Source organism: Pristiophorus japonicus, chromosome 14 (assembly GCF_044704955.1).
Source record: "Pristiophorus japonicus isolate sPriJap1 chromosome 14, sPriJap1.hap1, whole genome shotgun sequence".
Taxonomy (NCBI): domain Eukaryota; kingdom Metazoa; phylum Chordata; class Chondrichthyes; family Pristiophoridae; genus Pristiophorus; species Pristiophorus japonicus.
Window position 1 is genome coordinate 101,315,093 of NC_091990.1, and position 27,222 is coordinate 101,342,314.

The window sequence follows — 27,222 nt, forward strand, 5'->3', positions numbered from 1 at the left end:
CTCCCCCCCTCTCTCTCTCTTCCCCCCCCTCTCTCTCTCTCTCTCTCCCCCCCTCTCTCTCTCTCTCTCTCTCTCCCCCCCCCCTCTCTCGCTCCCCCCCCTCTCTCTCTCTCTCTCCCCCCCCTCTCTCTCCCTCTCTCCACTCCCCTCTCTCTGAGCTGAGCTGGAGTGCTCCTCGGGCCACGGAACACTGCCACCCCAACCCCCGATTGCGTGTCCCGCCAACTCTTCAGTAAATGGCCAAGTGACATTAATGTAGGGCCTATAGTTTTAAAAGAGGGCTTTCATAAAACCTACGATTACTTCGCCTCCAACTGAAATGTATTTGCTTTGTGGGTTCTTTGCTTAAGCATTCATAGCAACACATTCATTGCTATTAAGAACATGTTGGTTTATTAACAATGGTTCAACAATCACATTGTACATTAATAGTTCATACTCTAGGCTCACAACCACATGCCTCATCATGGACTGCCTAAACCCAACTGACTGGGGTTTTATTGAGTCTTGTGAACATCACGTGATTGGCTAAGTCACTGATAATTCGACAAACCAGAGAGCATCCTCACAGGTGCATACATTACACCAGTCAGCAAAGGAGCAGCCAACCACTCCCACTGCACGACCAGTTGACAGTGAAGTTACAATTTTTGAGGATGTAACTAGTAGAGTGGACAAGGGAGAACCAGTGGATGTGGTGTATTTGGACTTTCAAAGGCTTTTGACAAGGTCCCACACAAGAGACTGCTGTGCAAAATCAAAGCACATAAGGGTAATGTACTGACGTGGATAGAGAACTGGTTGGCAGACAGGAAGCAGAGAGTCGGGATTAATGGGTCCTTTTCAGAATGGCTGGCAGTGACTAGTGGGGTGCCACAGGGTTCAGTGCTGGGACCCCAGCTATTTACAATATACATTAATGATTTTAGATGATGGAATTGAGTGTAATAGCTCCAAGTTTGCAGATGACACTAAACTGGGTGGCGGTGTGAGCTGTGAGGAGGACGCTAAGAGGCTGCAGGGTGACTTGGACAGGTTAGGCGAGTGGGAAAATGCATGGTAGATGCAGTATCATGTGAATAAATGTGAGATTATCCACTTTGGAGGCAAAAACACGAAGGCAGAATATTATCTGAATGGCGGTAGATGAGGAAAAGGGGAGGTGCAGCGAGACCTGGGTGTCATGGTTCATCAGTCATTGAAAGTTGGCAAGCAGGTACAGCAGGCGGTGAAGAAGGCAAATGGTATGTTGGCCTTCATAGCTAGGGGATTTGAGTATAGGAGCAGGGAGGTCTTACTGCAGTTGTACAGGGCCTTGGTGAGGCCCCACCTGGAATATTGTGTTCAGTTTTGGTCTCCTAATCTGAGGAAGGACGTTCTTGCTATTGAGGGAGTGCAGCGAAGGTTCATCAGACTGATTCCAGGGATCGCTGGACTGACATATGAGGAGAGACTGGATCAACTGGGCCTTTATAAACTGGAGTTTAGAAGGATGAGAGGGAATCCCATAGAAACATATAAGATTCGAACGGGAGTGGACAGGTTAGATGCAGAAAGAATGTTCCCGATGTTAGGGAAGTCCAGAATCAGGGCACACAGTCTTCGGATAGGGGCAGGCCATTTAGGACTGAGATGAGGAGAAACTTCTTCACTTAGAGAGTTGTTAACCTATGGAATTCCCTGCCGCAGAAAGTTGTTGATGCCAGTTCATTGGATATATTCAAGAGGGAGTTAGATATGGCCCTTACGGCTAAAGGGATCAAGGGGTATGGAGAGAAAGCAGGAAAGGGTTACTGAAGGAATGATCAGCCATGATCTTATTGAATGGTGATGCAGGCTCGAAGGGCTGAATGGCCTACTCCTGCACCTATTTTCTATATTTCTATGTTTCACTACTGCCTTCAAGATTTTTATTTTATTTATTTGTTCATGGGATGTGGGTGTCACTGGCAAGGCTGGCATTTATTGGCCATCTCTAATTGCCCTCAAGAAGGTGGCCTTCTTGAACCACTGCAGTCCTTGCAGTGAAGGTACTCCCACAGTGCTTACTTTGTCACATCACACCCCCTGTTTGGTAAAACTAAGTGGCTTGCTAGAGGCAGTTAAGATCCAAGAGTGGCTTGAGGACAGTTAAGTGTCAACCACATTGCTACGGGTCTGGAGTCACATATAGGCCATTAGTGAGCCAGATGGATTTTTAATGACAATCCAGTAGTTTCAGGATCACCATTACTGATATGAGCTTTTCAGTTCCAGGTTTATTTAATTAACTGGATTTAAATGCCCCAGCTGCCGTGACATCATGTCTCTGAATTATTATCCAGGCCTCTGGATTACTAAACACTAGACCCCCCCGATCTTACGTAATTTATTTTTTCCTCTCTGTTTCCCACGGCAGCTGGTGATTATTCCACCATTTACACCCTATCTGGACTAACCTTTTTCTAACTTCTGCCATTACCATCTCAAGTCAGCCCATCATTCCTTTTGTGTCTCTAATCTCTCCAGTCTTCCACCCTATCATAGACCTTCTTTTTTGTTCTTCCCTCCCCTCCTCTTTCAGTGCTCCTTCAGAATCTGTTCATTTCGAACATTTCTGACGAAGGGTCAACGACCTGTAACTCTGTTTCTCTCTCCACAGATGATGCCTGACCCGCTGAGATTTCCAACATTTTCTGTTTTTACCTCTGGATTACTAGTCCAGTAACATAACCACTATGCTACTATACCCCAAACAGTGCAGCAGAATGGAAACCTTACAAACACCCACAGGGAACATTTCAGATCAGCTGCCATGTTGTTCACTGCTCCATTTAGGTAAGTGAGTCCTATTTCATCATAGATCCTTGCAACGACAGTAGCAAAAGTCAAGGAAGTGACAATTTTACCTCCTATTGCTCCCCTGAGGTACAGGCCATTATTGACTGCAGATATGTGGCGATTTGTCGGTCTATACTGTGGCATGCCAGAAAATAAAGTCAAATTATTCCATCAATTGAAAATGATCTGTGACTCCTACCACAAATCGATGTTTCGGCGGGGGGGGATGTTCCTGGGGCGCGGGGGCGGGGAAGAGAGAACGTCGCGGGTGGGCACGGTGGGGGGGGGGGGAAGAATGTCTCGGGTGGGGGGGATGTTCCTGGGGAATGCCCGAGATGATTTCATCCTGAGGCAATCAAATGTTGCATAGCTCTTTGAATGAGAAATTAAAATGGGCAGCTGGCTCCAGATGATATGGGCTACACAGTGCAAACCAGTGCTTTTGTAGCCTCTCCAGAACCTGTGCACACAGCATAGACCTGCTGCATTTAGGCAAACCAGGGCCCCGTTATACAGATATTTAATGACTAAATCTGTTATGTATGTAAACATTACCAATGTGTAAGACTTGCCACCACGGGGCACACCTGTGGGAGACCCAAGGGTCACCTGCACACCCCGGGCAAGCAGGCATAAAAGGCAGTGACCATGCTGCTTCCTCACTCTGGAGTTACATTAAAGAGACCAAGGTCACAACAGTTTGAGCTTACAATATACAGTCTTGTTGGAGTTATTCTGAACATAACAAAATCAATAAAGGGTTACAATATGACCCACCGCGTCTATCGAAGTTGATTATACTCAATGATGATAGGCACCAATCAGTCTTACCATAGCAGGTCTTCCCATCCTTCCCCAGAGAGTAACCACTATAGCAGCTGCAAACAGCCACTCCTCCAATCAGAGCACAGCTTTGGTCACAGTGCATGTTCAGGCATGAAGGTGGATTTCCTGAAAAACAATGGAAACCTTTACATTGAGTGTCACTGTGTCTGAAAGTGTTCAGCAAAGAGCAAAGAAACAGGAAAGTGGGAGATACTACATACAGGAAATGTGTGAATGGCAGAGAACAAGACGGAGGCTGAATGTACTCAACAAAAAAAATAAGAAAGGAATTGAGGACAAGAGAAACAGCGAGGGCATAAAATGAAGCCATCCCAAGCCTCCCGCACATGCTTCCTACCAAGCCCAACTGCCCTCTCTGCCGGGCATAAAGCACTGAACAGAGAAATCCGAGAAACAAACTGAACACTAAATACCATTTATATATAGAGTCCCACGCTCAACAAACCCGAGTCTTTTAACAAACACAACTCAACTTAAAGATTGACAACTCTGTGGGAGAAAAACATTCAGAATGGCAAATAATATTAAGATCTGTAAACTATCTGAAACCAATATTTTCCAGTGTAGGAATTCAGTTTTTATTTACTCGCTGAGGTAGTTCCACAGCTATTAGCTCCCATGCGTCCCATTGAGTAGACTGGGTCTTTACTCGTTGGAGTTCAGAAGGATGAGGGATGATCTTATAGAAACATTTAAAATAATGAAAGGGATGGACAAGATAGAGGCAGAGAGGTTGTTTCCACTGGTCGTGGAGACTAGAACTAGGGGCACAGCCTCAAAATACAGGGGAGCTAATTTAAAACCGAGTTGAGAAGGAATTTCTTCTCCCAGAGGGTTGTGAATCTGTGGAATTCTCTGCCCAAGGAAGCAGTTGAGGCTAGCTCATTGAATGTATTCAAGTCACAGATAGATAGATTTTTAACCAATAAGGGAATTAAGGGTTAGTGGGAGCGGGCGGGTAAGTGGAGCTGAGTCCACGGCCAGATCAGCCATGATCTTGTTGAATGGCGGAGCAGGCTCGAGGGGCGAGATGGCCTACTCCTGTTCCTAATTCTTATGTTCTATGTTATCTCCTGTTGCAAGGTCATGTAGGAACCCGAGCAGCAATGTTAACTTTTCAGTCGCTAATGTAATGCCTCTGTTTAAAAAAGGGGGCAGACAAAAGGCAGGTAACTATAGGCCGGTTCGTTTAACATCTGAGTGGGGAAAATGCTTGAAACTATCATTAAGGAAGAAATAGCGGGACACCTAGATAGAAATAGTGCAATCAAGCAGACGCAGCATGGATTCATGAAGGGGAAATCATGTTTAATTAATTTACTGGAATTCTTTGAGGATATAACGAGCATGGTGGATAGAGATGTACCGATGGATGTGGTGTATTTAGATTTTCAAAAGGCATTCGATAAGGTGCCACACAAAAGGTTACTGCAGAAGATAAAGGTACGCGGAGTCAGTGGAAATGTATTAGCATGGATAGAGAATTGGCTGGCGAACAGAAAGCAGAGAGTCGGGATAAATGGGTCCTTTTCGGGTTGGAAATCGGTGGTTAGTGATGTGCCACAGGGATCGGTGCTGGGACCACAACTGTTTACAATATACATCGATGACCTGAAAGAGGGGACAGAGTGTAGTGCAACAAAATTTGCAGATGACACAAAGATTAGTGGGAAAGCAGGTTGTGTAGAGGACACAGAGAGGCTGCAAAGAGATTTAGATAGGTTAAGCGAATGGGCTAAGGTTTGGCAGATGGAATACAATGTCGGAAAGTGTGAGGTCATCCACCTTGGGAAAAAAAACAAAAAAAGGGAATATTATTTGAATGGGCAGACATTACAACATGCTGCGGTGCAGAGGGATCTGGGGGTCCTTGTGCATGAATCCCAAAAAGTTAGTTTGCAGGTGCAGCAGGTAATCAGGAAGGCGAATGGAATGTTGGCCTTCATTGCGAGAGGGATGGAATACAAAAGCAGGGAGGTCCTTCTGCAACTGTATAAGGTATTGGTGAGGCCGCACCTGGAGTACTGCATGCAGTTTTGGTCGCCTTACTTAAGGAAGGATATACTGGCTTTGGAGGGGGTACAGAGACGATTCACTAGGTTGATTCCGGAGATGAGGGGGTTACCTTATGATGATAGATTGAGTAGACTGGGTCTTTACTCGTTGGAGTTCAGAAGGATGAGGGGTGATCTTATAGAAACATTTAAAATCATGAAAGGGATAGACAAGATAGAGGCAGAGATATTGTTTCCACTGGTCGGGGAGACTAGAACTAGGGGGCACAGCCTCAAAATACGGGGGAGCCAATTTAAAGCCGAGTTGAGAAGGAATTTCTTCTCCCAGTGGGTTGTGAATCTGTGGAATTCTCTGCCCAAGGAAGCAGTTGAGGCTAGCTCATTGAATGTATTCAAGTCACAGATAGATAGATTTTTAACTAATAAGGGAATTAAGGGTTATGGGGAGCGGGTGGGTAAGTGGAGCCGAGTCCACGGCCAGATCAGCCATGATCTTGTTGAATGGCAGAGCAGGCTCGAGGGGCTCGATGGTCTACTCTTGTTCCTAATTCTTATGTTATGTTCTTATGTTCTTATTTACAGTGGGGCCAGTGGAAATACCGAGTGGGGTGCCCAAGGGATCAGTTTTGGAACCACTGCTGTGTCCAATTGACAGCAACAACTTGGATTCAAATCATCATTGCAGTGGTTTTGATGGAGACAGCTCAGAAATTACAAAAGGAGATGGGCAGAATTATCCTCAGGCCCACTGTGCCAGCCCAAAGGTGGCAGAGCCAGGCACTGCTGAGAATGGCTGTTGATGCCACTGCAGGATCAGCACATGACCTGTGTTGGACAGGTGCCAACCTCTGTAGGGACACCTGTGGTAAAGTATCGGCTTCCCGTTTATCGGAAGATTTTGATGAAGGGCCGATCACAGCTTTCAGATTGGTCCTTAATAGTTGCCCATAGAGTTTTTCAGATGTTTCCTTGTTTTTGCTACATACTTCCCTACCACTTAAGTTCTGAATTGTTGCTTCTTTACTTTGAGCCAAACACCATGTGATAACAAAAATATGATGGTAAAAGTGTGACATTGGAGAAAGGTGCTATCTAAATGCAAGTCTTCCTGTTCTTCAAGGTGGCTACTTCAAAAATAATTTTAAAAATGTGTTGGCCTCAAATCTTCATGGGTCCAGGCCATGTTCCATGGGTCACTTCTGCCATTTGTTGACTTAGGACACCTAGTCTCACCAGGTGCACTGGCTGCTATGACCTACTGGTCCTCAGTGCCAGGGTTGTGAGAACTCTTGCCATTGGAAGTGCCCACCCAAATCCCATCCCCTCCTGAGTAAATGGCCTTGTTTGGGGTGTGCAGACATTTTGCTTCCAACAGGCCAATCAGGAGCTCCGTCTTAAGGCTGGAACTGGGTATGTCCAGTCTAATTTATGGTCATTCTGGGACATTTCTGCCTGAGATTTTTAACATATTTTAGATAAAGCAGCTAGAAGTACAACCCTACACATTTATGGATGGAAACTTCTTGCCCTGAAGTTCACTGTGGGACGCGAGTGTAGAAATACTAAATTAATTTATCTGAAATTCCTTTCTCTGTTATGTTAACAGAGGAATCAACCTGTTTAAAAATAAATGGTGCACAGAGAAAATATTCAGACAAGCGTGTTCGGTGTTTTTGCAGAAAGAAATAAAAACATGTAGTTATTGGGGCCCGGATTTTGCAATAGAAATAACGGTGAGGTTAGTATGGAGTAAATCGGCCCGCAACTTCTGGCGTCCACACATGCGCAGCTGAACGTGGAAATCCGGAAGTTGCCATGCAATTTGCCCTGCTCTTCCACAAGCTTCGCTGCACCGCTACCTTGCTGAGAGACTCGGCATAAACATTCAGGAAGGCTGTGAAGTTGCAGTACTTACCCAATAGATACCCACTGAACATGACAGAAAATGTTAGGGCGGGTGCATTCGGTGTAACTTTTAACAATGTGATAAGTCATAATTACTGCCAAACAACCTCTTTGGCACTTAACATTTAATTCTATAAGTATGGAGTTTCATCCCTTCAGAATTTAATTATTGTTGGCGATTTTTACTTTTTCCTTTCTGTCATTTTTTTATCTCTCTCTCTTGTTTCTTTCCCTCTTTATTTCACTTTCTGTACATGATTTTACATGAATTAAGTATTCTAATTTATACTTCCTGGTTTAGATTCTACGAGGCTCAGTGAGGATTCTCCAATCTGATTGGTTGAAGATCCATGCTGTTGCTTGGCCTGCTCTCACATACCACAGATCCGCTGTGCTGAAAAGGATTTCTAAATGCCACAGGTTGCCGCTCAAAAGTCTGTTTGCAGCTGTCAACGTGATGAATGGCGGGCGCCGTTCCTTCGCCACTGACTGCAAAATCCAGGCCACAGCATTTATCACAACCTCAGGACCTCAGTGTAGGAAATACAGCAGAAAATTTGAGGACAGTCAGGTTGTACAAACAGCAAAGTTATAATGACCAAATAATCTGTTCTAATGATGTTGGTTGAGGGATAAATGTTGGCCAGGACATGAGGTAGAAGGGTTAAGCTTCTTTGAATATTGCCGTGGAATCTTTTACCACCACCTGAGAGGGCAGATGCAAGAGTAATTTGAGAATCACGCATGGTCTAACTTAATGATTGCCAATGTTGCTACTTCGTAATACCGCTTGCATCGGAGTCTCTTGGACTGGAGGAAAGAAAAAATTTAGAAAGGGTTACAATTTACTGAACAGAGAAAGCAAAACTGTGCAAGTGTGTTTTTGTTTTAATTTCTCCCGCTTTCTCATTTAACTTTAAGATTGGAAATTGGTTGCAAATACTGAGTGTGTAAGTCTGCACACAAGGTACTAAGGTCATGTGGGTTGGGAGTCAGGGAACTGAAATGGCCAAGGGTTAAGCTTCAGTGCAGTGGGGACGGAGGGCAGACAGCCTGAAATCAGCACACCAGGACTGAGAGCGAGCAGGTCTGACAGCAAATCCTGTGATGCTCACCTTGGAGCACAGCTTTCCTGCCAGTTTCTCTCCTCGCCAACACTTCATTTTAATTAGCAATTCGTTTCAAAGTGTCGGTCTTTTGCCTTTTTTTAAACCTGCCCAAAAATGAAGGAAGTTTCCAGCTGCTTACTTCAACAACTGCTCATACCAACAGCATGTGCTCTGCTTATTAGCAATGTAACTCAAAATCTAATTTTAAACAGTTCCAGCGACCTGAGCACTTGTCCCATGTGTGGCCAACTGTTACAGTAACCAGATGGAAAAGTCATAACATTAGGCAGGCTGAGGGAGGTAGAAAATGGGCACTTTAAAACACACTGCTGAATCTCTCCCACAAATGTCAGAGATTTTACCTGTTGTCCTCACATCTGGCAATTACTGCAGCACCAAATCACTTCCCCAATTTATCGTCATCTCTGTCGACACCATGCATAAAAGTTCGGGAAAAGATTATCTCTCCCACTCCATCTCTCTTGTCTGCAGCATTTCCTACATTGTAACAATGAATATATTTCAAAAGTACTGTGGCCCTGAGGTTGTGCTAAATGCTGTGGCTTCTCTGTTCCATGTCTATCCTCTCTATCTCACTGGACCTGCCCTCTCTGCTCACTGTTCTTTTCTCCCTTTCGGACCGATTTTTCTGTCATTAACGCCTGATGTGCATACTTCACGAGCATTATGGGGAAAGGAAAGGGGTGGAGAGCGATGTTCCCCGCAATTCTTTTTGGGTACGCGGTCCCTTTAAGGGGCTGCGAGGCCCATTCAAAGTTTTGCGCGTGTGCGAACTTAAGCATTGCAAAAGTCAGTCCCAGGCTCGTAGGGAAACGGTGCAGACATGTTAAGCTGGGCCTCCATCCTTTCGTACATAATGCACATTTCTGGCAGCCAAAGCGATGAGCGCAGGAAGCATTTAAATCAAATAGAAACGATGCACAGATGACATCATAAGATCTTTAGCTTCACATTCCTGCGATAACACTGGGTGCCAGCCTTTCGGGAAGAACGTCTAAATAAACTGGATGCTCTGAGTTGCTAGGCTATGCCAACTGGGTTAGGTAGGATCTGGTACTATTGGGGGGGGGGGGGGGCTGCGATTTGGCAAAGTTTAGGGGATTGGAGCTTGGCGGTATTTTGATGGGTGCCTGGTTGCCTGCAGGAGAGAGGCAGAGGAGAATAGAGACTGTGAGCCTTTATTGATTCCCCTCCCCACTAAGAATGTTTAAAAGGTAGTTTTAAAGCTGGTTTCCCTCCACTGAGCTGGCAACTGGCACTTAGTTGCTTAAAGTATACTTATTTGCCAACTATATGTCAGAAAATATAATAAAAGCACACTGCACAATTAAAGGGGCAATTTTAACTCTCCCCCATTGGCTGGATAGTAGCAGGGCAGCAGTTAAAATAGAGTGGCTCCATTTGCCACTCCATTCCCACCGATATGCAATTTTAAAGCCACTGGTTTTAGCAAAAAGCCTCATTAATAAATGCAAATGGAGGCTGGGTCATTGAATATATTTAAGGCAGAGAAAGACAGATTTTTGAGCGATAAGGTAGTAAAGAGTTTTGGGGAGCGGGCATGGAAGTGGAGCTGAGTCCATGATCAGATCAGCCATGATCTTATTAAATGACGGAGCAGGCTCGAGGGACCGGGTGGCCTAACCCTGATCCTATTTCATATGTTCTTATGACCCGTGACATACTAGGACCCCAGTGGAATTTTACCCCGCTCTTGCTGCTCCACCAGGGAAAGTTGTCGGGAAACCAGAAAGGCCCTCTAAGGTAAGTTTTTAAAGAAACTGGCCTTACCAGGCCCTGTAGGAGCCGGTGTACTGAAAAATATACCAGCCCCGTAACTGTGAAGCTGTTCTGTCGGACCCCCACCTTAAGGGAAAAACGGGAATGGTCGCAAACTTGGTAAGGACCTAAGATCCAGGACTTGCACTAGTTTCCAGGATGGTTTTGTGGGGACTGAGTCTCTGCCCACTCCAACAAGGCCATTGAAATAAGGGGACAGGGATAGGGTAAGGGTCAGGGCCTCGGTTGGCGACTGCCCAGGTCAGCAGTTCCTGCTCCTAGGTCCTCAGCTATGACCCGGCATACAATGGGTTGCCGCTGGATCCCAGTACTTTTTCCAACCTTCTCTCGTGCTTTCACACTCCATCACCACCATTCCAGTACAACCACATGCTAAAACAACTCCCAGCACTTCCATAGAATCATAGAATGGTTACAGCACAGGAGGACATTCAGCCCGTCGAGCCCGTGCCAGCTCTCTGCAAGAGCACTTCAGCCAGTCCCACTCACCCACTCTTTTCCCGTAACCCTGCAAGTTTTTTTCCCTTCAGGTACTTATCCAATTCCCTATTGAAAGCAATGATTGAATCTGCGTCCACCACCCATTCAGGCAGTGCATTCCAGATCCTAACCACTCGCTGCGTAAAAAGCTTTTTCCTCATGTCGCTTTTGGTTCTTCTGACAATCATCTAAAACCACCACCCTCTCCCATTGCTATGAATCTCGTGGGTTATCCTCCTAACACTTCCAAACTACATGGCCCTACATGGAGTACAGCATAAACAAATGCATCAAAGTAATCAAGGCCAATGATGAACAACTCCGATAAAAATATGCAGATGATCACGTAACTTGAACTTGAACATGCCACCTGCAGTAATTAAAACATAAATTTACTTTTCAATCACCATAAATCATTCGCTCTGATATATTATGGGCTGGTTTATCCAGCCTGAATTTCAGCAGTGGAGAGTTAGAAAAGGTAGACAATAATTCAATTTTGAGTCCTACCACCACTTTACTCTCCTCACCTCAATTTCCCTCCTGCCAGGACCGCCTCGGGCAGACCCTATTCCCACTCATCACATGCCCATGTCAGTAGGGGGGGGGGGGGGGGGAGAGGGAAAATGAGGGCAAGATCTATGTCCACAGCAGATTTTCCTGCCGGCTGCCTGTGTTAATTCCACTTCCTGGGGCGGTCATGTGGAAGGCGGCAGTAGGCCCTGGGAAGTGATAGAACAGCTATGAAGTCCCCCAATGGACAATTGTCACACTGGTGCAGTAGGCAGTGATGTTCTGAGGATGGGGTGAGGCCCATTCTTGGGGCAGTGGACAGAGAACTTTACTCCAAATCTGGCAACGCTGGACCCGCTCTGGGAATGCTCGATTCGCCCATTGTTACTTATTATTCTATATTTATCCAACTCCAGGAACATGCGAGTAGTTCAGTGAAAACTATCCCAGACATGGCGCCGAAAACTTGGTCAGTTCCAGCTGCCATCTTTCACTCTCTCTGCTGAGAAAGAAGCAAATACTGAGCAGAGTAAGGTGGTTAATGAGTTGAAGTTTTAAACACACACACAAGCCCAATCAATGTGCTGTTTCAACCAGCAGTGGAATGGTTTGGCGAGGGAGTTCTCACCAATCCCAGACTGTGTGCTTGAGACGCCCTGAAACAAAACTGACAGATGTTATGGGAAAAGTTTATGAATGAGGGAGATGAAAAGCTACAAGATCTTAAAACATTTTATTAATAGGAACAGGCCCTTTGGCCCAACAAACTCACCATCTTTTTGATTGTTGTCAACTCCACCTACCTGCCACAATCCTCTCTCATTTCAGAAATGCATCTACTCATGCTTTTGACCCATTTATGCTGTCTGTTTCAGAGCCTTCCCTTACAATTTGTTTCACAATTCTATGACCCGACGAGTAGAAATGTTCTGCTTAACTTTCCTTCCTACTCTTAACTTCCAAATTTCTGTCTCCCCCGATATTTCATTCATCCCCATACACCAGTCCCTTACACAGGAACAATGTAACCTCATTAGATTTCCAGTCTGTCCCTCTGCTAAAGCAATCTAGCACTTTAGTTACCTTTTTCACTGAAGCTAAATATTGTGCTGTCATTTTCACAGATGAATCCACTATAACGCCTAAATCCTTTTCCTGAACAACACATTGTACCACTTGTGTTACACTCGCAGTGACAGGCACCCTCAATCAGCATTGTTAAACATGAACCAATCAGTCCATATATCGATGGGGAGTCCTACCATGCCAGGTCAGGAGTTTGTATTATTTATCAGTTACTTTCAATTCTGCTGGGCCAAGTTATAAAATAGATTGGCCTGGAATTTGTGGTAAAAACAATGGTGAGGCTATCAGCACTCACCGTTATTAAGGAGTAAATCGGGCAGCAACTTCCGGACTCCGCACAAGCGCAGTTAAATGCGGAAATCATCAAGTTGCTGTCCGATTTACCCTGCTTCTCCACAAGCTTTGCTACAACAGTATCTCACCAGGAGACTCGCCATTCAAATACATGGAAGGGCATGGGTTACTGTACTTATGTGATAGATACTCACTAAACACGCCACAGAAACATGGGGCTTGTCCATTCCAGTCTAAGTGAATTTTTAACGCTGTGGTAAGTTGTAATTACTGCCAAACAACATCTCTGGCATTGAAAATTAACTTTTACATTTCTGGAGTCTCATTCCTTAAGATTATAATTATTGTTGATGATTTTTAAAAATTAAAAAAATTTTAAAAAAATGTTTTACTTTTTCTTTCTATGGGCTCTATTTTCGCCACCATTGGGCACCATTTTTTTGGCGTCCGCTGATTCTTTTGGAGTAATCATGAATTTGCAACTTTCCTCAAAGTTTGTATGGTGGCGGCGACTGTCAACGGCAGATTTTTTGTACGGCAGATTTTTTGTACGGCAGATTTTTTGGTGCCAGTTTGGTTGAAAACTGGATTCCACGCCGTTTTTGGCCATTTAAGCAATTTTCCCCAACACTGATTATTTTTTTTAAAAAAGGACAGCGCAGAGTGGCCTTAAGTACTGTTCAGAAAAATCCTATGTTAACTTAAGAAAATCAACACTTACATCTGTATCGGAGCTGTTTCTTTGCCGTTTAGTCTTGCTCATAAAGATAGTTTATAATGATCATGTTAAAGTACGTTGCTTTTTCATCTCTTTACATTAAAGATTACTTGTTTTGGTGTTGGCCCCCCCGCTCCTGGTCCCACTGCAATCCAGGGCCAAACGACCCCCTCCCCTCCCGCTGCAAGCCCTGGCCATGGAATTTCAACTCAAAGGGGGAGCTTTAGCCCTCAGTGTGTCTCTCTCATTACCCTGGCAACCACAACTATTCGGCGCACACTTGAAGCTCCACCCCCAGATTTAACTTCGGGTACCGCAGTGCCAAAATGAAATTTTACTTTGACGAAAGTTGTAACTTTTTTTTCAGCACAATCGGGCACAAAAAAAAATCGGTCATTAATCCTCCTGGACACCAAAAATTGGCAAAGAGGAAAATTGAGCCCCGTGTCTTAATACCATCTTTCTTTTTCTCTCTTTATTTCACTTTCTGTACGTGATTTGACATTGAATTGAATATTGGAACTTAAGACTGTGCATGGAATGGCCTACTCCTGTCACTAAGTACCACACTAGTGTAAGGGTAAGCAACCGATATGACAAAGCCATGGCCTTCCACAGGGAAAGTAGGAATGTTCATGGATCCTGCACCTAAAGTCAGAGATGGGCCAGTCCTCTGGGATTTTCAGGTACTCACCCCAATATAAGCAGTTTGGGTAAACTGACTAGACTGGAACCCTGTGAGTCACATTTCCTATTGGCAGCTATCACACCCAACTGATCGGCAGTGACATTACGAGTCATTATTAAAACGAAATGTCTCCTTATCATCAGGTGCTGATTGAGAAATGAAAGGAGGTGGGCTTTACGATTAGCCTTGCCCCTGGGTTAGGGAGAGGGGAAACTAGCCCAAGATTCATGTTGCTGACCACCCAGTGAGCTTGCTGGAAAGAGAGCAAGTGTGAACACTGGCTGATGACACTCTGATGGTTACCACCTTGGTCAACTGGCTCATTGACATTAATTTCACGGATGAAGAATAGCTATTTTTTGTGAGGTACACAGGGCTTCCGGCAGCCGTGAAACTGTACCCCTCTGCATGGGAGAGAAAAAAATGAAATGAAAAAATGTGAGACACACAAATTTCCAAACGCTTTTAAACAGGATATGGAGCAGAACACAGACTGTGCTGAATAGCTGAATCCAAGCCAACATGTAAAAATATACCTGCACAGACAGACATTTGATATGAATGATGTGGTCTGTTGAGGGACAACAGTCACAGGGGTCAGAAGGGTCACTGTGGAAGTTATCAGTCCCAGGCCAAACAGTCAGTCTGTTATTTGCTCTGAGCCATTCCAGTCGAGCTCATAGACCTGAGACTGACTACGTTAAGGTGGCAGTTTACTCTCGTTTGCTTTCCTGAGAGTTCTCTTCCTGAACAGGATATCACTTGTGCCAAAGAAAGGGAAAGTAATCTTTTTTTTATGGTTTCATTCTCTCCTCTAATGGCTGTTGACAATTCTCTCGTACTTTGTCATTTTCACCTGGGAGTTCAGGTAGTGGTGGCCGGCTGTCTGTGGAATAGGGAGGGTTAAAAATATCTGCAAGGGCTCCTGGTCCTGATCTCATTCTCCAGGGATTCCGGCGAGAAAGTGTCAGGTGTATGTGGGAATGTCTGTGAGGACAGGATTGGGCTCAGCTGCAATGTTCCCTGTGGACAAATAGCTATAAGGAAATACAGGTTTAGTCGGGTATTTAGAGGGATTGGCATTGAAAGGGTTAAGTGACTCAGGCTGGAACTGCTGTCCCCTTTGATGAATTCCTTGTGACCAAATGCTGAAGGCAGAGGATAGCCAATGGCTGGAGTGGGACAGAGTTTGTAAAATTTTGCACATGGATTTCTAGGGAACAAAGAGGACATAGTTGATGATTAATGGAAATTTGCTGCAGAAAGTCAGAGAGAGAGAGAGGGGAGAAAGAAGGTTATAAAAAGGAGTGAATGAATAGAGGATCTTGTCGAAGACTGGAAACAGAGCCCCACGGAAGGTGAACGGGGAGGAAAGAAAGGGAACGTGGAACAAAGTTGTGACTTTTACCCAAAGAACAATAGGCTAGGGTAACTCAATTGTCCTTTGTAAACTGCTGCTTAAATACTGGACTTGTATCCAATAAAATCATAACTACCAATCAGCATCGAACAATTGAACAGAGAGTCAAAATTGACTACACATTCAGGGGGTGAAATTGGCATGCTGTGCACCACCCGTTAGCGCCTCTGGGGGGCGCAAACAGGACTCAATAGTGTTTCCGCCCGGGGGCTGCGGGGGTGCAGCGGCTCCCGCAAAATTGCATGGGAGTTTGCGGAAACACAAAACCAGTATCGCCCCAATCCGCTGCGCCTCCGACGACGACGTCATCGCTGTGCGCGGCAACCCTCTTTACGCCCCACGGCACAAAATTGGCCAGCGTCCCATATGGCTGTCGCGAGCGATGCCAGCATCAGCCTCGTGAGTCACAAACCGATCCGCGCTCCGCTGGCGGGGCAAAATTTAAAGGGGAGGTGAGCGGCACCATTTTAAATTTTAGACCAAATTACCTGCCCGGCCTCGGTGCAGCTTTCTGCGGGGGGCCGTACCGCGATGGTGCAGCCCGACACTCCCCTTCGGTGCCGGACTGTGATTGCAGCACCCCGCATCCCCAGTGCTACTGGGAGCTACTGGAGGCCCCTGAAAACCCCAGCCGAGCTTGCAGCATGCTCTCCCCTTTAACGGAAGGAGAGGGCCCTGTGATCACTTCAGCGCTACACGGAGAGGACACTCCGCGATGCGCACGTTTAGCTCTCCCGAGATGAAGTGGTGCGTCCAACATTGCCCTCCACTTCCTCGCTTCCAGGTCAGGACTTCTGCGCCGGGTACAGGATGTCCCACCTCGCAAAGGTTTACGCCCCCAAACAGGACGATACGCACATGTCGTCCCCTCAGCGTCTGGGCCAATGGATGAAGAATGGTTACATGGATGAAGCTGGGTGCTGGCACCCATTGCACTGTAATCGTGCGAGAGGCAGAGGAGACATAAGGGAAGAAAGTAAAAGAGTGAAGCCCTCAGAAGGATCAGACCTTCCCAGAACTTATGAGAACTGACACACATATACTAGACCAACAGGAAACCTGGGAGAGCCCACACAAATTTACTAGTCCAGCTGGAAATCTGGGAAGACCGACACCCAGTTACTGGACACGCAGGGAAATTAGGAGAGCCCGCACGCAACTACAACCAGCAGGGAAACTCAAGAGACCCAAAAGACCGCTACTGAGCTATAGGGAAACAGAGAGTATCAATAGACAGCTAATGAACCAGCAGAGAATGGTAGAGAACCAACAAAGAGCAATTAGACCAGCACAGGCGTAGGGAGAGCCAATGGACAGCTGCTGGATTGGCATGGTACTAGGAAGAGCCAACAGACAGTGACTGGATGACCAAAGATTGAGGGATAGCCAGCTGATAGCTCCTCGATCCAGGGAGCAGTACCAGCTAGTAGGCTAGCACAGAATATGGCGTAGTGAACACAGAGCTATTGGACCACACAATGGGAAAAATAAATTACACACTGATGTTGCAGTCAATGTGGCCTTCACCCCAGCAGCTCGAGTTTCCATGGTGATAGTAACATAGCTTAGAATGGCATTGGTTAGGCAAAATCCAAGGCCGAAGCATCGACACTGTGGGCTCAAAATTCAGATTAAAAGTGCTCATCAGGCCATTTCAGAACTCCTATTGTGTACAAGTATGTTTCTGGCTGGGAAACAGTGCATCTTTAAATATACTGAAAAAACTATATCCAACAAATGGGGCACATCTCTTTTGAAGACAGACGTAGAGTTGGATGGCAAAGTTCTTACATCACAGATCATATTCCCTGTTTCAGTCCAATGTACACTTCTCTGCTCTGCATGCAGCATTCCTGCAGCAGACTGTTGGTGTTACCACAGCAGAGAGCTTTCTCAAGCACACAGAATGATCTGGAATGCAGCTGCGTTGAACTGCACGCAACCACAACACACAGGCCAAAACTAACTTCATATTGTACTTGGAATTTTTGTTCGAACCAAAACTATTTTTAACCACTGTTTGTTAAAAAGCAGGTGCCGATTTGGCCTTTCTTATTTCATTTACAGCCCTCTTTTATTTGTCCGTTTCTTTCCAGTTGAATGATGATTGTGCTGGGGAAGCCAGCATTTTATACGCTGTCTGTGGGCATCAGCATCCGTATTATAGAATGACTTTCACCATCAATCTCCATATTACAGACTGAGATTGATCAGTGCCCTATATTATACAGCAATCTTTTAAACATGGAGTGTCATTATCAGGATTCCTTCGAACGAGAGTCTTGCCAGCAGGGTGCTTTGTAAAGAGTCTCTTCTTTACAGCTCATTTTAAAGAGAACTCTTAATTATCAGGGCACCTTTAAAAGAGAGTTTCTTCACTATGGACACTTTAAAATAGAGGACCCCAGAAATCCTGCTCTTCAGTGTTGTGATATGAATTCTAAAACAGTCCCTTCATTTATGTGCCAACACCAGTCTAAACCAGTCCATTCATTCAAACACCAACACTAAACCAGGTTGTTCATTTATACGGCAACATTAAAGCAATCCTTTCATTCATACATTAAACCATTTGTTCATACATGAACACTGAACTCACCCATTCATTTATATACCAATATTAAACTAATCTATTTGCAGATAGGCAACGCTAAACCAGCTTGTTTACTCCTTTTTTATTTGTTCATGGGATGTGGTCATCGTTGGCAAGGCCAGCATTTATTGCCCATCCCTAATTTTCCTCGAGAAGGTGGTGGTGAGTCGACATTTCAGAGGGCAGTTAAGAGAGTCAACCACATTATTTACTCCTACACTCAAGGCTTATTTTTTAATACAGCAAATGAACCAGACTTTTACTGTCTAGTTTTTGATGATCAAAATTACTGGGCCAACCAAACCGTCCTGTTCAAAACCAGATGGCTGGTTACTCTAGGAACGTGGTTTAGTGGTGCTGCACATGTAATAAAACTGAGCCCACTCCAAGGAGCAGTTGCTGGTAATTATGACAAAGCTCCTCAATAACTGGAGCAGTTTAATCAGTAGTGTGTAGATTAAAGGCCTGGCTAGTCATTAACAAAGGAGAAAGTGTCTTTAAATACACAAGTTATATTTGTAATCAGACTTAAAAGGAGTTTTTCCATTGACTGAACGGAGGATGCTCTCCTCCATCCCCAAACAAAGAGTTTATAAACATTGCTGGTACAATGAAAGAGCTGCTAACTCATGAGGCAAGCGGAAACAACCTCGCAATGGCCTGCAGATCAAAGCCAGTCACGGCCTATTCCCCCATTCAATTGCCACTTGTGGGGTGCGTGCCCCACCGTGCTTGCTGTTGCAACATGCCAGGGGGAGAGGAATAGGATGCAGGGGCCCCCATAGAGAATTCAAGGCCTACATTTATTGGCAGGCCTGCTACTTGTCCACGGCCAAACAATGTCTGCAGATGCAGTTTATGGCTGTTAAGAATAGCAAACCTTGAAGACTAAACGCTTTCAGAAAGAAGGAGACATAGGTGAAGTGTGCAAGAACTGTGCAACTTCTTAAAATATTTGAAATCCGAGCACACTGCCATTTAAAATCAGATTTGTTTTACCATTCCCGCTATTGAATTTCCCCTATCAGTATCCCATCAGTCACTGCATGCTCTCAGCGGCTACCTTCAGTCACTAGCCTACTTTTTATCCTCATGTAAAAAGCTAACTAAAAGTTTTGTTTCCTGTGATAATGATGTATTTTGAGTCTCTGATAACTTGATGGCTAAATGTATTCTTGATATGGTACTGAGCCATACAGACCAGGAAGGTTGCAGGTCCTTCAGTCTGTGCTTTGATCTCAGTCAGGGTAGCAGTAAGGCAGTGCTACAATTAGCTTCAATGCCCATGGGCTAGGAAAGGTAAAAGAATAATCCTGGGTTCCAGCTCCGGGTCATTATCGAGTGAGCTGCACTGGAAAGGTATGAGTTCTGACTCCCAGACATGACTGCGATGCTGACACTCACTGCGTAAACACACAATGATAGTGTGGCTTCGAGGGTTAATTATGAGGAGGGGTTGCATAAACATGACTTGTATTCTCACAAGTTTTGAAAATTAAGAGATGACCTGATCGAGGTGTTCAAAATGTTAAAAGGATTCGATTGGGTAGAAGCAGAGAAACTGGAAATCCAGAACCAGGGAGAATAATCTTAAAATTAGAGCTGAGCCATTTAGGAGTGAAATCAGGAACTGCTTTTTTTTTTCCACACAAAGGTTAATGGAAATCTAGAATTCATTCCCCCAAAAGGCTGTGGATGCTGGGTCAGTGGAGATTTTAAGACTGTGATTGAAAGATTTTTGTTAGATAAGGATATCGAGGGAAATGGAGCAAAAACAGGTAAATGGAGTTGAGGTACAGATCAACCATGATCTAATTGAATGGCAGAGCAGGCTCGAGGGGCTGAATGGCCCACTCCTGTTCCAACAAGAAGACTGGTCACTTAGTCGAGGTACTGGAAGGCCTGTGGAACTCTATCTCACCAAGACTTGGCACCTTCAGGAGAATAAGGGAAACATTTGGTGGAAAGGTAGGAAAGGTTTTCAGATGTGCTGCTAAAGGATCTGAGGTAAAGACATCAACTTGCACCAACTAGGTACAGTCAGATGGGCAGCTATTGATAAAAAGAAAACTACCAACAACAAAAAAAGCTACTAAGAATGGAGGTTTTCAACATAACCTTGGCCAAAATTTGTGTGACTGGAGTCAGTTTTCGTAACTTAGGTAACTTAAAGACATCAGTTACATTTAACTTACTGTAGTTTCTTGATTTTGTTGACTTCCACAGACTTGGGACCAACTCCGCAGATAAGACCACAGAGGTGAGTAGGAGGCAATGGTGGCATGAGTCACAGTTAGGGCAGAATTGGGGGCGAGACTGCGTTGGATTGGTTCGGGAACAGGCAGAGACTTCAGGTAGGTAGTCTGGGTCAGCGTCAAGCAGACAGATCAGATCTAGGTCAGACAAGTAGTCTGGGTTAGGGTCAGGTCAGACAGAGAGATCAGGTCTCGGTCAGACAAGTAGTCTGGGTTAGGGTCAGGTTAGACAGAGAGATCAGGTCTCGGTCAGGCAAGTAGTCTGGGTTAGGGTCAGGTCAGACGGAGAGATCAGGTCTCAGTCAGACAAGTAGTCTGAGTTAGGGTCAGGTCAGACAGAGAGATCAGGTCTCGGTCAGACAAGTAGTCTGGGTTAGGGTCAGGTCAGACAGCGAGATCAGGTCTCGGTCAGACAAGTAGTCTGGGTTAGGGTCAGGTCAGACAGAGAGATCAGGTCTCGGTCAGACAAGTAGTCTGGGTTAGCGTCATGTCAGACAGAGAATCCAGGTTGGGGTCAGGCAGAACGTCTCGATCAGGGTCAGGCCAGATTGCATCGCGGTCAGGCAGAGAGTCTGGATCCAGGTCAGACAGAGAGATTGTGTCAGGTGGAGAATTCAGTTTGGGACACGGAGGTAGTCATGTTGGAATCAGGCAGCCGGGATCAGACAGAAACATGCAGTTGTGGGCCCAGGCCTCTTGTCTACTCAGGTGTCTGATCTTGGATCTTGAGCACTCCGTTTTTATCTTTGCTCCTTTGCTGTGTACACTAATCACAATCTGCAACTAAATTGTCTGAGCAAACAGTCCTATACCAGCATAAAATATCAGCATTTGTAGACTGGGGAAGAGCAACAGGGAAAATAGCCTATCCATTGCCTTAAGCATCGACTCCCCTCACCATCGGCGTACAGTGGCTGCAGTGTGCACTTACAGGATGCACTTCAACTCGCCAAGGTTCTTTAGGCACTACCTCCCAAACCCGCGAGCTCTACCACCTAGAAGAACAAGGGCAGCAGGTACACGGGAACATCATCAGCTCCAAGTTCCCTTCCAAGTACCTGTAATACACCACCCTGATTTGGACATATATCATCCTTCTTTTATTGTTGTTGGGTCAAAATCTTGGCGCATCATCACTACACAGATTGCAGCGGTTCAAGTAGAAGGCCTCGCCACCACCTTCTCAAGGGCAACCAGGGATGAACAATAAATGTCGGCCTTGCCAGTGACGCCCACGATCCGTGAATTAATTTTTAAAATACTATTCTCCCTAGAAGATCATTCATTTTCAGATTACTCGTGGGAACTAATATTCTTCTGGAATTAAAACTTTGGCCAAAAAGTGTATGTTGCAAGGAATCAACACAACTGCAAAGGAGGGTTAAAATATATAATCAGCTGTCTGGATGGTTTCTAAAGAAAATTAATCCTGCACCAGGATTTTAAACTTAGAAACAATTTACTCCTCATCAAAAATGTAGCTTTCAGAATGGCCCCCCAGTGCTTCACATGTTTAATTATACCATTTCCACTGGGGGTACTTCAATACAGTTCCTTCACGCTGAGCTCAGTAACTCCCCCCAAAAAACCCTGTATAACTGATTGTATCTCTGCTAAATTTAATCCAGCTCCCTCGCACTGTCAGCCTTAGTAATTGTTCACAGTTGGCTGCATGCCAGTTGTTGCAAATCCAACTCGTTCACACAGTCATGCTCAGTGTCTCCTCCGACCCAGAATCAGTGATGTGATTAGTATACTCTATTCCCATGCTCAGATATTTTTCTCCAAATAAGATCCAGAAGGACAGCACAGTGATCCCAGCACAGACCCAGCCCTCAGTGTGCTGGCCTTTGTTGGCTATCTGGTGAAAATGTATGGGACTATTAGCCTGAGCACTGGGAGGAATATCCCTGTGCAAGTATAGACCCAGGGGATATCTTTGTGGTATTGAATATTACAGCTCTGTTGGCAAGGAACCTGTTCATTGGAGATGAAGCTCACAATCAATTGTTCTTCTCAAAAGGCTCACACAACAGAGAATGCACACACACCCTTACGGGCCTTCTATAGCCATGGGACATAGTCACTTTCCTTTCACTCTGAGCTCGAATGTAACTAGAATGGGCAGAGCATGTGTAAAGATCACACCCACTGGGCAGCTCAGTTTCACTGTCACGTATCACAGTTGTTCAGCGGGCATGAAGCAAGACAAGTGACTGAAGTAGCAGAAGAGGCAAATATCCCACATCCAGAAACCACACACCCTGCTAAGTGTCACATACTATCATGTGTAACTGATGGAGAAGATGATATAATGCGTGAAGTGGTTTTCCAAAACATTCCAGAGATTCCAGAATCAGCAGGTCGTGCCAATCATCTGTGGAATTTACCCAGGATGCATGGTGGACAACTCAATGCCGCCCTCTGAATGCACAGTGGATGGGATGCTTTCCTTCCTATGACATTCCCAGATCTCATGTTCTAGGCAGTACTGGAACACCTATTTGTAATGATCTTTAACCCTCAATCCTTTTTTTTTTAACTATTTATTTTTCCTAAACAGTTAGGGGCCGAAATTGCTCCCGTTTTAAGGCCCATTGTAATGGGGTGGTAAGGCCTTTCTGCAGGGGGCAGGGGGAGGTTGCAACCCGTCCGCAATTTCCCCCTGGCCGGGAGCGTCCACGGCCCGTCATTCTCACCCTGCCTGCTGTGGAAATGTATTTTTTTATCTAAGCTGTATCACACTGTATTTTGTACCCTTTTTGATATAAAACAAAATGGAGTCCTGGTCCTTCCAGAAATTTCTGCAACAGACAGTCTGTTTGCATAAACAGCTAAACCTGGCATGAAATGGCTGATAGCTGATCAATAGCCACAGACAGCATGGAGACGGTCCTGCTGAGACAGTCCTGCTGAGGCAAGTACCACCCATGGTGCTCTCCTGTATTGTCCATACAACACCAGTTCCACCCCCTCCACCCCCCACCCCTTTTAAGATACTCAAACTACCATTTCATTATCTCTCATACAGAACTCATCCATTTTATGCAAAAAGATAACTGACCAGGAAACTGGACAATCCTGAGACAATGCAATAGCACATTATCACACTCTCATCGAGCAATGGCTGACTGGCCAACTAATAACCCTGACAAAAGGAAACATTTGGAAACCATGTCAGGACAAGGATGTAATAATTAACTCTTTATCTGTATTCACTGACTGCAAAACAGAGCCAATACACAGGAAGAGGCCATAACTTGGGTTTTTACTGTAAAAATATCTCGTGAAATTGTACCATTTCGGGGGTCTCCACTCAGCCTTTGACTCAGTAAGACTTTTCCCTTGCTGCAAGTAAAATTAAAGGAACATCTACCGGAGCTGAAGGTGTCTGAGTCGTATATTGCGAGATGAGATTTCGACACTGGCGCGTCAACCCAGCTGGGCACTGTGGCTGCACTCAATGGGGAGAGAGTACTGCCGCGGACGCCATTTTGTTTTACTCATCGGCTGACTCTGGAGTCGGCCCGACAATGGCGGCTGCTGGCCCAGCCGAACCCCTCCCTGGTGGCCCAGTGGGTGCCACGGAGGTCATTGCTAGGCCTCCCAGCATCCCTCCCCTTTAAGTGAAAGTCACATATTTCATTTGTTGTTTGTGGGACCTGGCTGTGCACAGATTGGCTGCTGCACTTCCTGACATGACAACAGTGACTACACTTGAAAACTTGATCATTGGTTGTGAATTGTTTTGGGACATCCTGAGCATGTGAAAAGCAATATATGTGTATGTATTTCATTCTTGTATTTCTTCTTTTTTTGCATTGAGCAAAAACTAACTAATAAAAAGGAAATAAATACAGAAAATGCTGAAAATCTCAGCAGGTCAGGCAGCATCTGTGGAGAGAGAAACAGAGTTAACGTTTCAGGTCGATGACCCTTCGTCAGAACTGGCGAATGTTCGAAATGAATAGATTCTTAAGGAGCACTGAAAGAGGAGGGGAGGGAAGAACAAAAGGGAAGGTCTATGATAGGGTGGAAGGCTGGAGAGATTAGAGACACAAAAGGAATGATGGGCTGATTTGAGAGGGTAATGGCAGAAGTTAAAAAAAGGTTAATCTAGATAGGGTGTGAATGGCGGAAGAGTTACCAGCTGCCGTGGGAAACAGAGAAAATAAAAAGGAAAATTGCTTTCCTTGATCTATTACAGATTTTAAAAATTGGAACAGAAAATCCTCTTTCACAAACTGCATTACACTATTCATTTGAACAGAATATTTGCTGTGGTATTTACATTTTTGTGGTTTTATGGATTACATAAAAGATAACTACTTGGGCCTCACAATGTCACATCTTTATTATCGTTTTTTAATTGATTCTCAAAATGTGGGCATTGCTGCCCATCCCTAGTTGTTTGAGAAGGTGGTGGTGAGCTTTCTCCTTAAACCACGACAGTATCTGACGGAGGTGCTTCCTCCGTGCTGTTAGTTCAGCTTGCAGGAATATGATCCAGCGACCAACTATGATGCATATCATGTAAGGATCGTGCGTGACTTGAAGGAGAACTTGCAGATAATGGTGTTCCCATGCAGCTGCTCCCTTGTCCTTGTAGATGGTGGAGGCCGCGGGTTGGAGAGGTGCTACTGAAGAAGCACCTCCTAAACTGTTCATTTCAGTAGCCTTCCAGAGTAACTTCCTCCACAACTTTATGACCATTTGGTTCAAAAATTCTCCCTTCTAACTCTTAACTTCCTAACTTTTAACTTGTGTCCTTTTGACTCTTCACGATAGGGAACAGCACGCCCAGATCAATTTTGTCAATTGCTTTCACAACCTTGAGAACTTAAGTTCGGTCACCTCAAAGATAAACTTACTTTAACCTTCTTCATAACAAATCTGTGACATTGGAAATCACTTACATTATGAAGCAATACTGTAGCTAGTACTGGGCTGTGGAAAGATAGAGTGCTTTCCCCCACCCCTGGGGATAGGGAGGGGAAAGTTGGGTACATAAGGCAAAACTCAGAGTATAATGGAGAGAGTGTGAGTGAGAGAGCGAGATAGATAGTGCAAAGAGCTGTTATAGATGATGGGCCCGAAATTCAGTACCGCTGGAAAGCTGGTGCTCCCCCCACCATTAGCACCGAAATGTTTTGGTGGCTGGGCCACCCCATATTCAGCTCCAAAAGTGAAAACATGGGTTCCAGCGTTAATGAACCCTTCCAGAGTGGATTTTTCAGTGGTGTGGCTGTCTTAAGTTAAGAGTTATCACCACTGAGAAATTCAGCATGCAGGTAAGGGTTTCTAACGAGCCAGCTGCTACAGGCCTGGGTTTGCAGCAAGGCCCTGAGGGGGAGGAAGGAGTTTGGAAGGATGGCTGATGTAAGAGGTGCAAGGAGAGCCAACAGGTTCACTGATACGGAGCTGGAGACACTGATGGACTGTGTGGACAGAAGAAGAATACTGTTTCCTGATGTGGAGATACCTGGCAGACAGGCAGTACATAATGCATGGTGTGAGATTGCAGAGAAGGTGTCAGGCACCTCCATATATGAGGAAACACCTCCCAGGAGGGTAGTGGCCAGTCTGCACCCGGCCCTTCCAGGGTGGCGTTGAGTCGATGCCTCCTAGCTCTGGGCAGACGGGGGATCATCCTCCTCCTCCTCAGGAGATGATACTGCTGGCTCGACTTCCAGCAGCTGTCCAGGTTGTGCAGCTTGCAGCAGACCATGACGATTATGGAGACCCGTTGAGAAGACTATTGCAAGGTGTCACATGAACCTCTGCTTAAGGAAGGCTATGCAATGCTCGATGATGCACATGGTGGCACAATGAGCATCATTGTATGCAGGCTCTGGCGCTGACCTGGGGTTCCGCAGTGAAGTGAGCAGCCAAGTGGACAGGGGATATCCCTTGCCCCAAGCAGTGAGCCTGTCTTCACTAAGGAAGACACAAATAGCTTTCCGGAAAGGTCTAGCGAGAAGGAGGAACTGAAGGAAATCCTTATTAGTCAGGAAATTGTGTTAGGGAAATGGATAGGATTGAAGGCCGATAAATCCCTAGGGCCTGATCGTCTGCATCCCAGAGTACTTAAGGAAGTGGCCCTAGAAATAGTGGATGCATGGGTGGTCATTTTCCAACATTCTATAGACTCTGGATCAGTCCCTATGGATTGGAGGGTAGCTGATGTAGCCCCACTTTTTAAAAAAGGAAGAAGAGAGAAAACAGGGAATTAGCCTGACATCGATAGTGGGGAAAATGTTGGAATCAATTATTAAAGATGTAATCGCACCGCATTTGGAAAGCAGTGGCAGGATCAGTCCAAGTCAGCATGGATTTATGAAAGGGAAATCATGCTTGACAAATCTTCTAGAATTTTTTGAGGATGTAACGAGTAGAGTGGACAAGGGAGAACCAGTGGATGTGGTGTATTTGGACTTTCAAAAGACTTTTGACAATGTCCCACACAAGAGATTAGTGTGCAAAATTAAAGCACATGGTATTGGGAGTAATGTATTGACGTGGATAGAGAACTGGTTGGCAGACGGGAAGCAAAGAGTAGGAATAAACGGGTCCTTTTCAGAATGGCAGGCAGTGACTAGTGGGGTACCGCAAGGTTCAGTGCTGGGACCCCAGCTATTTACAATATACATTAATGATGT

The 27,222-nt window shown here is 45.2% G+C and overlaps 1 protein-coding gene across 9 annotated transcripts in view; it reads right to left on the bottom strand.

The window, feature by feature from the left end:
• Positions 1-27,222, bottom strand: part of LOC139280002 (kielin/chordin-like protein) — a 531,474-nt gene that overhangs the window by 402,749 nt on the left and 101,503 nt on the right. For all 9 annotated transcript variants that reach the window (XM_070899412.1, XM_070899417.1, XM_070899413.1 and 6 more), the window contains one exon: positions 3,652-3,771. In XM_070899412.1, coding sequence (XP_070755513.1) covers positions 3,652-3,771 — 120 coding nt within the window. The remainder of the gene's footprint in view (positions 1-3,651; positions 3,772-27,222) is intronic.